We start from the raw sequence: 15,000 nt of genomic DNA on the forward strand, positions 1-15,000 counted from the left end.
TGGTTCTGAAAGCGAGCCTGAAATGTGTGCAAGTTCTAGATAAGTTCTAGATAATCCTCACACTGCCGTCTGCAGCACCCAGTAGTCTGCTCCCATCAGACCTGCTTACGTTGTATAGGGACTCTCTCTCGGGCGAGTCTGAGGGGTCAAATCGGTTTATTATTTGACCAGTTATGGAAGTCGGATTGTAAATGAGGATATTTGATATGCAAATTAGCTTCTCTTTGTTGTAATTTGTATTCTCATATTTAATGAACCGGAGATGTCTGAACTCTAGACTCCACCAGAGGGCAGTAAAGAGCCTTTCCTCTCACCGCAGTCCAGCTGAAGGGCTATGGTAGTCGGGCTATGCGGCTGCTGTGGTGTTGCTAGGCGGCTGCTGTGGTGTTGCTAGCTGGTTGCCGCTGTTTTTGTTTGTTTGTTTGTTTGTTTGTGTGTTTATATATATTTAATGGTGGTTGATGGATGTTTGCTGTGGTCTTGATGGGCGGCTGCTGGGCGGTTAGTATGGTATCCCAGGTGGTTGCTGTAAGACTACTAGGTAGGTGTTGGGTGGTTGCAGTAATGAGGCTCGGAGACGGTTACTAGGCAGTTGAGGCTGATTGTGGGTTCGGTCATTCGGTGATCTGGAGCTGCAGAGCCTGCCCGGCTGCCGGCTTCACACGCTTACGGCCCTTTGATTCGTTTGATTGACAGCTTGTGACAGTGTGTGTAGACAGGAGAAGGCAGAGGTCACCTGCATTAGAAGATGCATTTATAAGTGATGTGCAAAAGTTTGGACACCCCTTTTCCAAGCACAAATGCAGTGATGCTTGATCTCCATAGCAACATGGTAGATGTATATCTGTGTGTGTGTGTGTGTGTGTGTGTGTGTGTGTGTGTGTGTGTGTGTGTGTGTGCCATAGAGTAAATCCTCTTATTTCTTTCTCTAGAAATCAGGTGATGAGGAAGAAGCTCATTCTGTACTTCAAGAGGAGAAACCACGCTCGCAAACAATGGGTAAGTGACCTCACACACACACACACACACACACACACACACACACACACACACACACACACACACACATTACCTGTCCAAAAGTATCCAGACAACCCTTCAAAACTATCTATCTATCTATCTATATATATATATATATATATATATATATATATATATATATATATATAGAGACAAAAGTATTGGGACACCTGCTTATTCATCGCTTCTTCTGAAATCAAGGTTGTTAAAAAGAGCTGATCCTGCTTTTGTCGGAGTAACTGTCTCTACTGTCCAGAGAAGAAGACTTTCTGCTAGGTTCTGGAGCTGTGAGCATTGCTGTGAGGATTTGATTGCATTCAGCTACAAGATCTTTAGTGAGGCCAGGATGTTGGATAATTACCACCTCGTTCCCAACTTATCCCATCCAGAAGTACTGAATGGAGCTCCACCATCCATCATTCTAGAGAACACAGCTCCTCCACAGCTCAATGCTGGGGGGGGGGCGTTATACCCCTCTAGCCCACGACAGGGACTAGACAAGCTGTGTGTGTGTGCATTTGCACATCTGTGTCAGCAATGGGTGTATCTGAATGCATTTATTTAAAAGAGGTGTCCACAAACATTTGGACATATTCTCAACATTGTTTCTCTGTTGTTGCCATTTTTCACTAACTTCATTGTGTGTGTGTGTGTGTGTGTGTGTGCGCACGTGCAGGAGCAGAAGTTTTGTCAGCGCTATGACCAGCTGATGGAGGCGTGGGAGAAGAAGGTGGAGCGTATCGAGAACAACCCTCGCCGCAGAGCCAAAGAGAGCAAGGTCCGAGAGTACTACGAGAAGCAGTTCCCCGAGATCCGCAAACAGAGGGAGCTGCAGGAGCGCATGCAGAAGTAAGACAGAGGGGGATTGTGGTAATGTAGTCTTTCTAATTTGTCGTTTTTACACTCATCTGCATCCTCAATACCTTTGTATGCCAGACTGCAACACATTAGGGGATCAATAACAGGCTTGTGGAGGCGGAGCTTAGGGAGAAGTGAGCGGGGTAGACAGCAGCCAATCAGAGGCTTTTCTGCTTCAAGCAGAATCTACAGAGCTGTTTTCTAATCATTATTTATTTATTTATAAATTATTTATTATCCACAGCTTTTTACTAACTGATTTGTGTGTGTGTGTGTGTGTGTGTGTGTGTGTGTGTGTGTGTGTGTGTGTTGTCTCTACAGCAAGGGTGGGCCAGCGTGGTGGATTGGCTTCAGCAGCTCGTAGTGAACACGAAGTCTCTGAGATTATCGACGGCATTTCAGAGCAAGAGGTGAGAACCCAAACGCGCACACACTAGCACACACACACAACGCTTATTTTTCTTATGATCAGAGGAAGAAGTGTGTGTGTGTGTGTGTGTGTGTGTGTGTGTGTGTGTGTGGCTGACTTGCATGCTTTTGACTTCTGGTCTAGACGTTTGTTGTTACACCCTACACCACCGTCTGTTTCACAACTGGGGAGGTTTTGTGGCTCATGCACTTCCTATACACACACACACGCGTGCGCACACACACACACACACACACACACACACACACACACACACACACACACACAGTCTAACATTTCGGGCATCTCAGAATGCGCGCTCTGATCGGTATTTCTTCATTTTGATGTTTTTTATTTTGTGTTTTTCCTTTTAGATTTTTCTCTTTCATTATGAATTACCCCCATATCTCTCTCTCTATCTCTCTCTCTCTATCTCTCTCTCTCTATCTCTCTCTCTCTATCTCTCTCTCTCTCTCTCTCTCTCTCTATATCTCTCTCTCTCTCTCTATATCTCTCTCTCTCTCTCTCTCTCTCTCTCTCTCTCTCTCTCTCTCTCTCTCTGTCTCTCTGTGTGTGTGTGTGTGTGTAGAACTCGGAGAAGCAGATGCGTCAGCTAGCGGTGATTCCTCCGATGCTGTTTGATGCGGAGCAGCAGAGGATAAAGTTCATTAACATGAACGGTCTGATGGACGACCCATGAAGATCTACAAAGACAGACAGGTCATGAACATGTGGAGCGACCAGGAGAAGAACACCTTCCGCGAGAAGTACTTACACTGCTTTAAATACATACGCGTGTGTGTGTGTGTGTAGATATGTGGTGACAGCAGCATTAATAAGCCTGATATTAGTGATGTGTTTGATCTGTAGAGTATCTGTGTTTACTGTCTAAATCAACACATTGAATCATGATGAAACTTGAGGAGACGTGATGGATTAATTCTCTAAAGAATTGTAATTGAAGGGGGTCTGTGTGTGTGTGTGTGTGTGTGTGTGTGTGTGTGTGTGTGTGTCAGTAAGTGTAATGTGTTACCCCTTCTGACAGTTTATTATTATTTCCCCTCTCTCTCTCTCTCTCTCTCTCGCTTCCTCCCTTCCTCCAGGTTTATCCAGCACCCAAAGAACTTTGGCCTGATTGCCTCCTTTCTGGAGAGGAAGGTACACCTGCCCTGTTATTATTACAGCCCTGCCTCGCCTCGCCCCAAATTCCCCCCCCCCCCCCCCCCCCCCCCCCCCCCCCCCTTCTGCGCTCCTCTGTGCTCTAAAGAATTTATTAATACAGTGGGAAACACATCCAGAGCCAGATCCATTCTTCCCCTCAGCGTTAACTCTCTCTCTCTCTCTCGCGCTCTCTCTGTGTGTGTGTGTGTGTGTGTGTGTGTGTGTGTGTGTGTGTGTGTGTGTGTTTCAGACTGTAGCCGAGTGTGTCCTCTTCTACTACCTGACAAAGAAGAACGAGAACTACAAGAATATTGTCCGCAGGAACTACCGCCGCAGAGGCCGCAGTCAGGTAGCTACACTCATTTAACTACATTACCCAGCATGCAGTTCCATGAACTCTCGGCAATGGCCACTCCATGGTCTGTTGTTGTCTCAGACAGCAATTTAATGATAAACGGACCAATAGAAATGCTCCAAACTGACCTGGAGTAACATCTGTTTACGTTGACGTCCACTGAAAGCCTCCTGTGAAGTTGCTGCTCTGCAGATCAGGTGTGTTTGCGGGACGAGATGATCTGCTATTGGTCTGATGTTTTTATGATCATTGCAGGATCAGACCTTTTCTGTTCAGCACATCTTTGATGTTTGCGTTAGGGCGGTCTGATTCGCTAGAGCTATGGTCTGGGGTTCCCGAGCTCAGAGAATCCCGAGCCATGCCGCTTTGCCATCAGCAGCCGGAGTCTGAGAGAGAGCCTGGTTGGTCGTGCTCTCTCCGTGTGGGTAGATGCCGCCGCCCCTGCCACAGCCGTCTCCCCTCATCACTCGTAAAGCGATGGCGGTCAGCCGTGGCAGTGGAGCTGGGGGTCCGGCGCTGATGCCTGGCTTTGCATGTATTGGAGGAGACAGGTCCTTACCCTCCTTGTGTTGGGAGCATTGCTAGTGCTAGGGGCAGTTAATTAGCAAATTGGACATAATTGACATTTGCGATGACTGAATGAGGAGGACCGTAAAAACACGATGAGCTTCAGGAAACCAGCATGTGCTTCCTTTAGCAGGCCGTGAACTCTGCTCTCCTCAGGCAACAGGCAGGTGACCTCACCTTTCAGCCAGATACCAAGAACACCCACACAGCCCAGCTCAGATTCGACTGTCCTCAACCACTAGCCTGAAATACCCTATACCTCATATATACAATTATTGTTCACACAGCAGGTAGAGCGCAGGTTTTTGATCAATCACATGGTTGTGGGTTCAATACCCACTTTGGCTAAACTGCCACTTTTGGGCAAGGCCCTCGACCTAGCTCTGCTCCAGGGGTGCTGTAGCTTGGCTGACCTAAGCTGGGATAGGCGAAGAGAACAGATGTGTTGTTTAGATATAAAATTTTTAAAGGAATTTAATTAATTAAATTAAATGAAATGTGTGTTTTGTAGAGATGCACCGAGCAATCGCCCCCTTTTAAAAGTTGATCAGACATAACTGGCCTCATTAAACGGCCTCTGTGCTGGGCACATTTACGCCCATGCTCCAGACACGGGAACCAGCTGCACACACCATGGCTCTGACTGAAATGGCTCCCTATAGACCTTTTAAAAATCCTCATTGGGGCTTCGTCACAGGAATGGCAGGAGTTCCCTGCAGCACAGACGAAAGGCTGGTCTGGGAGAGGATCTGAATGGTAGTTTATAAGAATCAGTTTTTAGTCTGATCACATGTATCGTGATAAATATCGTGAATAAGTCGTTAAATATCGTGATGTAGTATTTTTACCATATCGTCCAGCCCTGTGAGCAGGTTTAGCATTTAGCATTAACCTCAGTAAGCCCTGTGTTCACTCCACCTCAGGTTAGCTCTCGTTTTATTGGTCGTCTCGTTAAAACCGGCACATGATGAGCAGGGGTTTTCGGGTGGAGTTGAACATTTTTAAACTTCGCTACCCAGCATGCAGTTCACCTGTACCACACGGGCTAAACAACAAAGCAAAGAGTGTGTGTGTGTTTGTGTGTTCGTTCGTGCATGCACACAGAGTGAGTGAGGGCGAGTCAGACTGGTAGTGTTACTGTATGGTTGAGTAAATCTGCACGGTTGAGTGCAACAGTAACTGTTGTGTGTGTGTGTGTGTGTGTGTGTGTGTGTGTGTGTGTGTGTTGGAGGTGCTCCTCGCTGCTGTCAGGCTCGCAGGCAGAATGAGGGCATCCGGGTGGAGAGAGAGAGAGAGAGAAATCACTCTACTCTCTGTCTCTCTCTCTGTCTCTCTCTCTCCCTCCATACGCCCCCCTTCTCTTAACATCCCCTCAGCCTCTTTCTCAGCCGCTCAGTGCTCACGTGCTCACGCTCTGTCTCCTGACTGTAATGGATGAGTGTGTGTTTTCTCGTAGTTCAGGAAAAGGAAACAGATAAAGAAGTGATAACTGGGTGATACTGAAGCAGCTCCTTCCTCTTCACTCTGTTCTTCAGCCCTGACACACAGCTTTATACGGTGTGAGCTTACAGCAGAGGCAGAGAGGCAGAGGGGGAGAGGGACAGACAGAGAGGGAGACGGAGAGGGAGAGGGGGAGACGGAGAGGGAGAGGGGGAGACGGAGAGGCAGAGAGGGAGGGTCGCAAAAAGTCATAAAAGATGATCTGAGATTGGATTTGAGAAGTTTAGGATCGTAACATTTGGCTTTACTGGCTTCACTGGCTTCACTGGCTTCACTGGTTTCACTGGCTTCACTGGCATGTCGTCCTCAATTCAGTCTGATCAGAGATGATGTTTCCAGGTTCAGTACAGTAAAAGCTCGGCTGTTGATTCAGCATGAATGCTTTGTTAATTATTGACCATGACGATCACAAGAGCTCTGCTGCAGCTGGAGCTCAGTTTGAGACATTTCTATTGGTCAGTTATCAGGAACACACACACACACACACACATATATATATACACACACAATATTATTATAATAATATAATAATAAATTATAACAATATTTATATCTGTAATGTGTATATGTATGTATGTATATGTGTGTGTGTGTGTGTGTGTGTCTGTGTGTGTGTGTATCTGTAATATTTACATGTATACACTGTAGTCTATGTAAAAATACTGCCTGGTTACTCTGTAAAGCACAAGACCAGATCATTCAGGACTGTCTGATCTGGCTGCAACAAATCTATCCTGAAATAGCGCGCACACACACACACACACACACACACACACACACACACACACACACTCACTCTTATTAGCTGTGTGTTTCTTCCTGTGGTGAGTGTTAGCATGGTTTGAGTGTGACGGGCTACTTTTAGATCTTAATGAAGTGCTGCAGTTGAACTCGGCTCGTTTCAGAGAAGAAGTGTCAGTAGAATAGGAATCAGGAACACACTTCACCCTCCTCACACACACACACACACACACACAGCAGAACAGCCGGATTCAGCCTCTGCTTTTGACTCACACACCTGGAGCAGTGGGTTAGCCACCTTAGCACCCAGGGAGCAGTTTGGGGTCCTCCACTCTCATCTTCAGCCGGCCTGGGGAGTGAAGCCGTCGACCTTCCGCTTCAGTACCAGCGTTCATCTAGTAGGGTCAGAGCACCACGTCAGAGAGCACTATAGATAGCTTACTGACACCCTACCTACGTTTATACAACCAGTCCTGACTAGTTATTACCATCAAACAGACGTTTAATGAAACTTTCAGCACTTTTTGTTTCCATGTTTTTTGTTTTTTTGAACCAGAAGTTAAGTATCAGCAGCTCGTTTAAAAGGAAACACTGAAGCTTAGCAGCTCTTTACACAGAGACGGGATCCAAACCGGCGTTTTTTCACTGCTCTGAAATGCTAAGCTTCACCAAACCGGGGCAGTGGTGGCTCAGCGGTTAGAGCTCCGGGATATCGATAACAGGGTTGTGGGTTCGATTCCCGGGCTCGGCAAGCTGCCACTGTTGGGCCCTTGAGCAAGGCCCTTTACCCTCTCTGCTCCCCGGGGCGCTGGAGTTGGCTGCCCACCGCTCTGGGTGTGTGTGTGTACTCACTGCCCCTAACACGTGTGTGTGTGAGTGTGTGTTCACTACCAGATGGGTTAAATGCGGAGGACACATTTCGCTGTACGGTCCACACTGTACAGTGACAAATACTTGCACCTTCAAATACTTGCACCTTCAAACAGCTTTTAACTGCTGTAAAATTCACAAGACTATGCTTCCCTACCTGCACAGGTTTCTGCATTGTGGCCATTTGTATTCCTCATAGCTCAGAAACTTTCCGAATGTGCAGTTCCTCAACCAGTAAACGCTGGCAGGATGGCTGCGCTGCACCTGCACAGTAATAAAAGCTGCAGTGTTGTTCAGCTTAGTAGCACTTCGATCTGTTTGTGTCCCACTACATCAGCTCTACCCTCAGTTCAGTCCACCTTCCTCTGTGGACGTGTTTGCGTGATGTTTTGATGCAGGGAAATGCTGTATAATGCCTCATCAGTTGGCATCGCTGACGATGCAAACACTGTAAGCACAGCTCACATAAACGAACATCATGTTGTTGAGCAACCTACACCTACTGTTAATGAGCTGCATGGGACAATATGTGGACGCCATGGCATCCAGTGACTCGCGACAATCACTGGCTCATATGAACAAACGTCTTCGGCTCCATTTCATTCCACCGCCTGTTGCCTAGAAGTAAAAAGACGATGTTTACTGTAAATTACCAGTGCATTGTGGGAGATTGTGTTCTTCATAGCTCTGAAACTTTTCAAATGTGCAGTTCCTCAACAAGGAAACGCCGCTTATTCGGAGTCAGATTCTAAAATTATAAGTGGAACTTTTTATGGCCGTCTATCCAGTCTTCAAGTCAGAGTTGGTATCGGTACTCCGTATCGACAGACACTTGAAAATCTGGAATCAGGAAGGAAAAGGAGGAAGTGGTATCGGTGCATCCCTAATCCAAATAAAAGCATCTGATCTCTACATTTGTTTTTAGTTTTTAGCTCCTTAAAATCTGCATCTCTGAAAAAGTTGAGATCTGTCAGGATGGTTTTTCGTGTTGTGAAGCTGGCATGTGTCTGGGTCTAATTTAAACTCTGACCTGTGTACAGTCTGACACGGAGGAACTAGGGCAGAGTGTGTTTAGAGGAAAGTCTGGTGGTTTTGTGTGTGTGAACACACTCAGCAAAGTGCTAATTTCTTTGCTCAGTACAAGTGTGTGTATGTATGTGTGTGTGTGAAACCATGCATCTAAGCGAGATCCTAAAGATTAGCAGCTAGAATAAGTGGTAGGTGTGCGCGTCTTTCCCACAGCCGTGCTTCAGCTGCCGTGTTTTGAGAGCTTGTGGACGCTCTGGTGATTTACGCTTGCTTTTCTTGGGTTCTGAATCGCAGCATAACCAGCAGCAGCAACAGCAGCAGCAGCAGCAGCAGCAGCAACAGGTGAACCGCAGCCACCAGGAGGACAAGGAGGACAAGGAGAAAGAGAAGGAGGGAGAGCGAGACGAGGACAAGGCGGAGGGAGACGACAAGGAGGACGGCATAAAGTGAGTTACTTATTGTGCTTGGACCCCTGTCATTGCCATTTTGGGCTGCATGACGTTATGCATGAAGTATCTATGCTGGATAGTTCACATCAGAGCACAGGGTCGGCCGACTTGGAATCCCTTAGGCCCAATAGTAGTGGCAGGTTAGCCTGGCTGGGTCTCGAACCCACAACCATGCGATGAATAACCCAGCGCTCTAACCACCGAACCGCTACTTCCACATTATACATTTTATATATATATATTACACATTATATATATTTGTAATATGAAATGAGTTTTATTATTATAGCTGAGTCACTTTGGCAATTTGCCACATTAGAGTTTATTGCAATTAGAGCTGGGCAATGTGACAATATTTTATCGTATCGTGATAAATGTTGCTATGGTGATAACAGTAAACTTCTCTAAGCATATGGAGGAGACTGTTAGTGCTTAAAACACTGATCAGCTGCAGGTTTCATTACTAACAGTGTAATTAGACTGAAGGGTTCATTAGATGAAGAGCTGCAGGTGTTTATTAATATTAATTAATATTAATAATATATAATATAATAAATTAATATTAATACAGTATAAATCACTGTATTCAGTACAGGAGAAGATCTGAACAGTAGTTTATAAGAATCTGATGCTACTGATGTTTTTAGTCAGTGATCACTGAATGTATCGGGATAAATGTTGTGTATATCGTGATATTTTTTTTTTTTTACCATATCGCCCAGCCCTAATTGCAATATATTGTGATGTTCGAGAGGATCCTCAAGATACACGAGCAGTCGAGCAGAATTGATCTGAAGGGTTTTTTGTGATGATGGGTGAAAACAGGCCCCTAACACTCTCTGCTACTTGTGTAGGTTCTCCCTTGGGTTTAATAATTGCCACCTATCAGTCAAATTTGGTCAAAACATTGACCTGAGGAGCTCCAAACCACAGTGGACATCTCACACCCTAATCTATAACTGAACTGAGCTTCTAAATGTCACTGAACTGGATTTAACCGCATCACAGTACTGAACATTCGCACTATGACGATTATTCTTTATTCTGTTTATTGTTTGGTGTATTTTTCTCTTGTTAACAGTAACTGTGTGTTCGGTACATGACGTACTTACATTTACATTTACGGCATTTAGCAGACGCTCTTATCCAGAGCGACTTACAAAGTGCTTCGCTATTTACCCAAGAAAAGCCTTAGCTAGTTAGAATAGACCAATAATTCAAAAGATACCTCTAAGCTTAGACATTGCTAAACACAATACAATAAGGCGACCATAGAACTATTCGTCCAAGTACTCTCTGAAGAGGTGGGTCTTCAGTCTGCGTTTGAAGACAGCGAGTGACTCGGCCGTTCGGACACCCAGGGGCAGCTCGTTCCACCACTTTGGTGCCAGGACAGAAAAAAGCCTGGACGCTTGTCTTCCGCGGATTTTGAGGGAGGGTACTTGTGTTGCGCATTCGTGCCCTGTAATGTAAATAAGGATCCGACCAGTGTAGTACAGCCCAGGTATGTTTTCAGCACGTGCTGCCAGTATAACGCCCAGTAATCTGCAAATACAGCCCGTCATGGTTGTGATGTCACAACTACAAGCACATTTAACCAGGACTGCTCCTTCTGAGGGTGGATTTCAGCAGCCGCCGTGCTTTTCAGCCTCAAACGCTTTTCAAAACAGGGCAGCCAATCACTGCTTTGATTAAAAAAGCCCAAAAAAGGGTTATGAGAGGAGTTTGTGGAGCAAAAACAGAATAAAAAATGAGTTTAATAAAATGAATTGAGTCATTTCTTATGCACAGTGACAGCAGGTCCTGAAACAGGTGGCTGGAGTGTAGGCTGTGACACAGTCACAGGTGCAGGCTATATTAGCGCTCACCGGGGAGAGCCTGCTGTGCATTCATCTACAGCAAACAGCTGCAGTCAGCATATCTGCACTGTACGGTGGTGCTGTGTGTGTGTATGTGTGTTCGTTCGTTCGTTCGTTCACTGACCTCCCCTGAGCTGTTTGAGACTGGACAGGCCAAGTATAGGTGCAGGACACTGCAGGTTCCATCGGGGTCTTTGCGGCCCTCCAAGGCCCGCTGTGCCCTTCGTCACTTTTTCTTTCTTTTTTTATTTTTTACCTGCATGCTGCCGAGAGCCCAGCTGGTGCTCCTATATTTAGTTCCCCCTCTCTACAAGATGGATGGTGGGCAGGGGAAGATAAATGATGGTGCGCCGTTTCCACGGCCATGTCGTTGTCACTGAAGTGTGCCGCTGTTGCTGGTGAATGCGCTCCATAGCTGGTGAAAAACTGCAGGATTGCTGCTCTCTGAAGAGTGTGTGTGTAAGTGTGTGTGTGTAAGTGTGTGTGTAAGTGTGTGTGTTCGGTGGTGTGTTCATGCCCTGTGTCATTTCTTTTAGAGCAGGTGGCCGCTCTAAATCTGATCACTGACTGATCACTGACTATAAAGCACTAGAATAAACCCAAATATACATGCACTGAATGGACAAAAGTATTGGGACAGTCAATGTTTCCTCTGAAATCAAGGGTATTAAAAAGAGCTGATCCTGCTTTTGTTGGAGGAACTGTCTCTACTGTCCAGAGAGGAAGGCTTTCTACTAGATTCTAGAGCTTTGAGCATTGCTGTGAGTATTTGATTGCGACAAGAATGAGGTTAGTGAGGTCACGATGTTGAATGATCATCAGCGCCTCCCTTTTCTTTCCCCAACTCCCCAAATCATCCCAGAAATATTAGATTGAGCACCAACCATCATTCCAGAGAACAGTTCTTCCACTGCTCCACAGCTCAATGCTGGGGGGGCTTTATACTGTACCCCTCTAAAGCCCACGCCTGGCATTAGGCAACATGGTGCCAAATAGGCTCAACGGTCTGCTCCAGAGAGTCCTATTCTATTGGCAGGACTTCTCTACAGGGCCTAGACATGCTGGCAGTATGTGTGCACTTCTACATCTGTGTCAGCAACGGGTGCAATCTAAAGTAGCTGAATGCATTCATTAAAAGGGGTGTCCACAAACTTTTGCACGTCTTGTGTCCAGGTTAACAGCTCTACACACACCTTCCCAGTCTGTTCCAGCGCAGCTAAGCTGTCTGCAGCTCTGTTTAGCACAAGACTGAGAAAGAAAGCCTAGTACAGCCATGTTTGGACAGCACAGATCCAGTCCACTGATTACCCGACCTTTTCAGTACACGCTGTGCCTTCTCTCGCTCCGTGTCCGAGCACGCTCAACTGCTGCTCCTTTCGTCCGACTATAATCTGATACTGAAGCTTGTGCAACTGCCACTGAACGCCGCGTTAGAAAGAGTCTGCTCAGGCCGTATTTTCACCCGTTTCCACCAAGACTGGTTTCAGTGCTGATGAGCCGCAGTGATATCAGTGCTTTCTGCTGAGTTGGCGCATCTGGAGGAACAGCCCCGCGTCCTCTGAAGTGGCATCACAGAACATCTGTAGTCCTTCAGAAATGGTAAATCACACACTGGTGCATTTTTCAGGAAACCGTATGGAGGTGGTCTCAGAGCCAGCACTGACCGGTGGGGTGGTGGGAGGGGGATTGAAACACGCTGTTGCGTCTCTCCGCCTTCTGGTGCAAGGTGACATGGTGGCAAGGTGGCGTCACCAAGACTACAGACATTTGTCCTTTAGATGATATGGTTTGGCTCCTGTGGTTTGACAGTGGTGGCCCCAGTGGTTTAAGCACTGGGTCATTGATCATATGGTTGTGGGTTCAATACCCGCGTCCGATAAGATTGCGCAAGACTCATAACCCCTCTGCTCTGCTGCAGGCAGTTGCTAGGTTGTGTGCTACATAGTTGCTCTTATTGCTGGGAAGCGGCCGCTGTGGTGATTCCCAGGTGGTTGCTATGGTGTTGCTAGGTGCCGGCTGAGTGGCTGCTGTGGAATCCCGGGTAGTTACTGTGGTGCTGTGAAGTGGTTATTCGTGGCTGGGATGGCTTTGCGAAGTCCGGTGGTTTCTAGGAAGTTGTGAAGCGTGGTTGCTATGATACACAATATATCTGATCACAAATCTGTATACAAGCATGCGTCAGACCAGTTGGACCGGTCCATATTTCTGAATCCTATAGTTGCTTTATGGCACACAACTGTATTGGGGCTTCATCAGTTCCTAGTGCCTGGTCCCCTGCGATTGCTGCTCTGTACTGTATTTATTATGGGAGTTTTTTTTGTTGTTGTTTTTCTCTAGTTATTTTAATTAGACTATGTTAGAACCTTTGATTACTTTACTTTATTCATATAATTTATCAATTATACAGATCCATGTGTAATGACCCTCATCCTACTTTCAGATCTCACAACTTCTGGACTTCTGGTTCTTTGCTCGCTCAGAAGAGCCAAGAAAGCTGGTGCTGGACGCTGTAGAGCACTGATTGGAAGATCGCTTTTAGAAACTAATATTAAATCAGACCTTTTACCACTGTTCCAGATTTCAGAGTCTTGGCTTTGGGAGCTCTAGATATTTTAAGGATGACTGTTCTAGATATGATGCGAGTATCATGAAATAGATGGTGAAGAAGAGGAGGAGCATGGTGACGCGAACAGTGAAGATGTAGATCAGTCTGACCCACCTTTCTCTGCTCTCTTTTTTTTGTTCTCTCTGTGTGTGTGTGTGTGTGTGTGTGTGTGTGTGTGTGTGTGTGTGTGTGTGTGTGTGTGTGTGTGTGTGTGTGTGTAGGGATGACACGTCCGGAGAGGATGGTGAAGATAAAGAGCCGCCGGTAGCTGTTAAGGGACGCCGCACGGCCAACAGCCGCGGACACCGCAAGGGCAGAATCACTCGCTCTATGGCCAATGAGCAGGAGGAGACCAGCTCACCTCCACTCAGCAATGAACTGGGTCAGTATACACACACACACACACACATGTGCATACACTCACTCGTTACACATAAAAGACTACATTCAAAAGTAGGCTACCTTTACACTGAGAGTAAAAGTGGACCAAATCCAGTGGGGGGGGAGGCAGGACCCACCAAGAGAGGACGAGGTAAATTATACTCTCTGGGACTCCCAGCCATGAATGATGGAGGTATATCTGAGCATCCAACCTGCAGTCTGGATGAGGCCGATGTGCGTTTTAGTGGACATTCCCATTGTCTTTTAATTGTGGACAACAGACGTCCTGTCTAGCATCACACCGAGTCACGGGAGGAGAGGGAGGACAGGTCTGCTGCTTCCTGGGACCCTTAGCTACATCAGCCCTCTTTTTTTTTTTTTTTTTTGGACTGTGCGAACACGCTGTCATTGGACTGCTTAGCATTCTTGGAGGAGAGGGAGAACCACCCCAGGACAGTTGTGCAGTTGGGACACCATGGATGACCGGCATCACTCGTTTGTTAGGATCCAACCTGCCTCCAACTCAGCATGTGCCCCCAAGTCCAGACAGACAGTGTTGAATGTTTTTAAGGTGGCCTATATTTAACAAGGTCGCTCTGATACACTGCCCCCCCCCAAAACCACACACACACACATTTGAGGCCTGATATGCTTTCTAACTCTCTGCAGCTCTGGCTGTGCTCAGTGTGCTCTTCAGAGAGCGTCTGCAGACGAAGTGAATGTGTGACATTTGTTTTGGCCTGTGATGTGTGTTGTCGCTTGAGGTGTAGAACAGGAAGGAAGAGTGTGTGTGGTGTGTGTGGCTTTTCTCACAAGCTGCAACAACAAACTTTTGCCCTGTGCCACCTTAAAGCTGACTCTGTGACACTTTAACGCGCCATGTCCTGAGCACGCTTCACTAGGGACCGCTGTATGGGGCTCGGCGCTTAGCGGGTGTCGAGCTCCAGCTGGAAGGCCGATCTGGGGTGTTGAGCTTGGCTCTTTGAGACTTTATTAATTAGACACCTGCATGCCGTCCTTTTCTATTAGTGACCTGCATAAGATTGATTGATCCCATTCAGCCCCGACTTCTGAAGCTCTCAGCGGACCCGCTGACCAGCTTGCAGCCCCTCACTGAAGATGTTTCTTTTTTCATTTCAGCGAACCTGGAGATGAACGAAAGCTCTCGCTGGACCGAAGAGGAGATGGAGACGGCC

The 15,000-nt window shown here is 46.7% G+C and overlaps 1 protein-coding gene across 1 annotated transcript in view; it reads left to right on the top strand.

Annotated features, from left to right (window-relative positions):
* Window positions 1-935: 935 nt before the first annotated feature.
* ncor2 (nuclear receptor corepressor 2) overlaps window positions 936-15,000 on the top strand; it is a 52,424-nt gene continuing 38,359 nt past the window's right edge. The window contains 10 exon segments of the mRNA XM_072682518.1: window positions 936-999; window positions 1,697-1,869; window positions 2,204-2,288; window positions 2,877-2,982; window positions 2,985-3,054; window positions 3,391-3,445; window positions 3,699-3,797; window positions 8,805-8,956; window positions 13,645-13,805; window positions 14,945-15,000. The exon segment at window positions 14,945-15,000 is cut by the window's right edge and continues 7 nt beyond it. Coding sequence (XP_072538619.1) covers window positions 943-999; window positions 1,697-1,869; window positions 2,204-2,288; window positions 2,877-2,982; window positions 2,985-3,054; window positions 3,391-3,445; window positions 3,699-3,797; window positions 8,805-8,956; window positions 13,645-13,805; window positions 14,945-15,000 — 1,014 coding nt within the window. The 5' untranslated portion in view covers window positions 936-942.

The sequence above is a fragment of the Salminus brasiliensis genome, chromosome 6 (genome assembly GCF_030463535.1).
Source record: "Salminus brasiliensis chromosome 6, fSalBra1.hap2, whole genome shotgun sequence".
Classification (NCBI taxonomy): domain Eukaryota; kingdom Metazoa; phylum Chordata; class Actinopteri; order Characiformes; family Bryconidae; genus Salminus; species Salminus brasiliensis.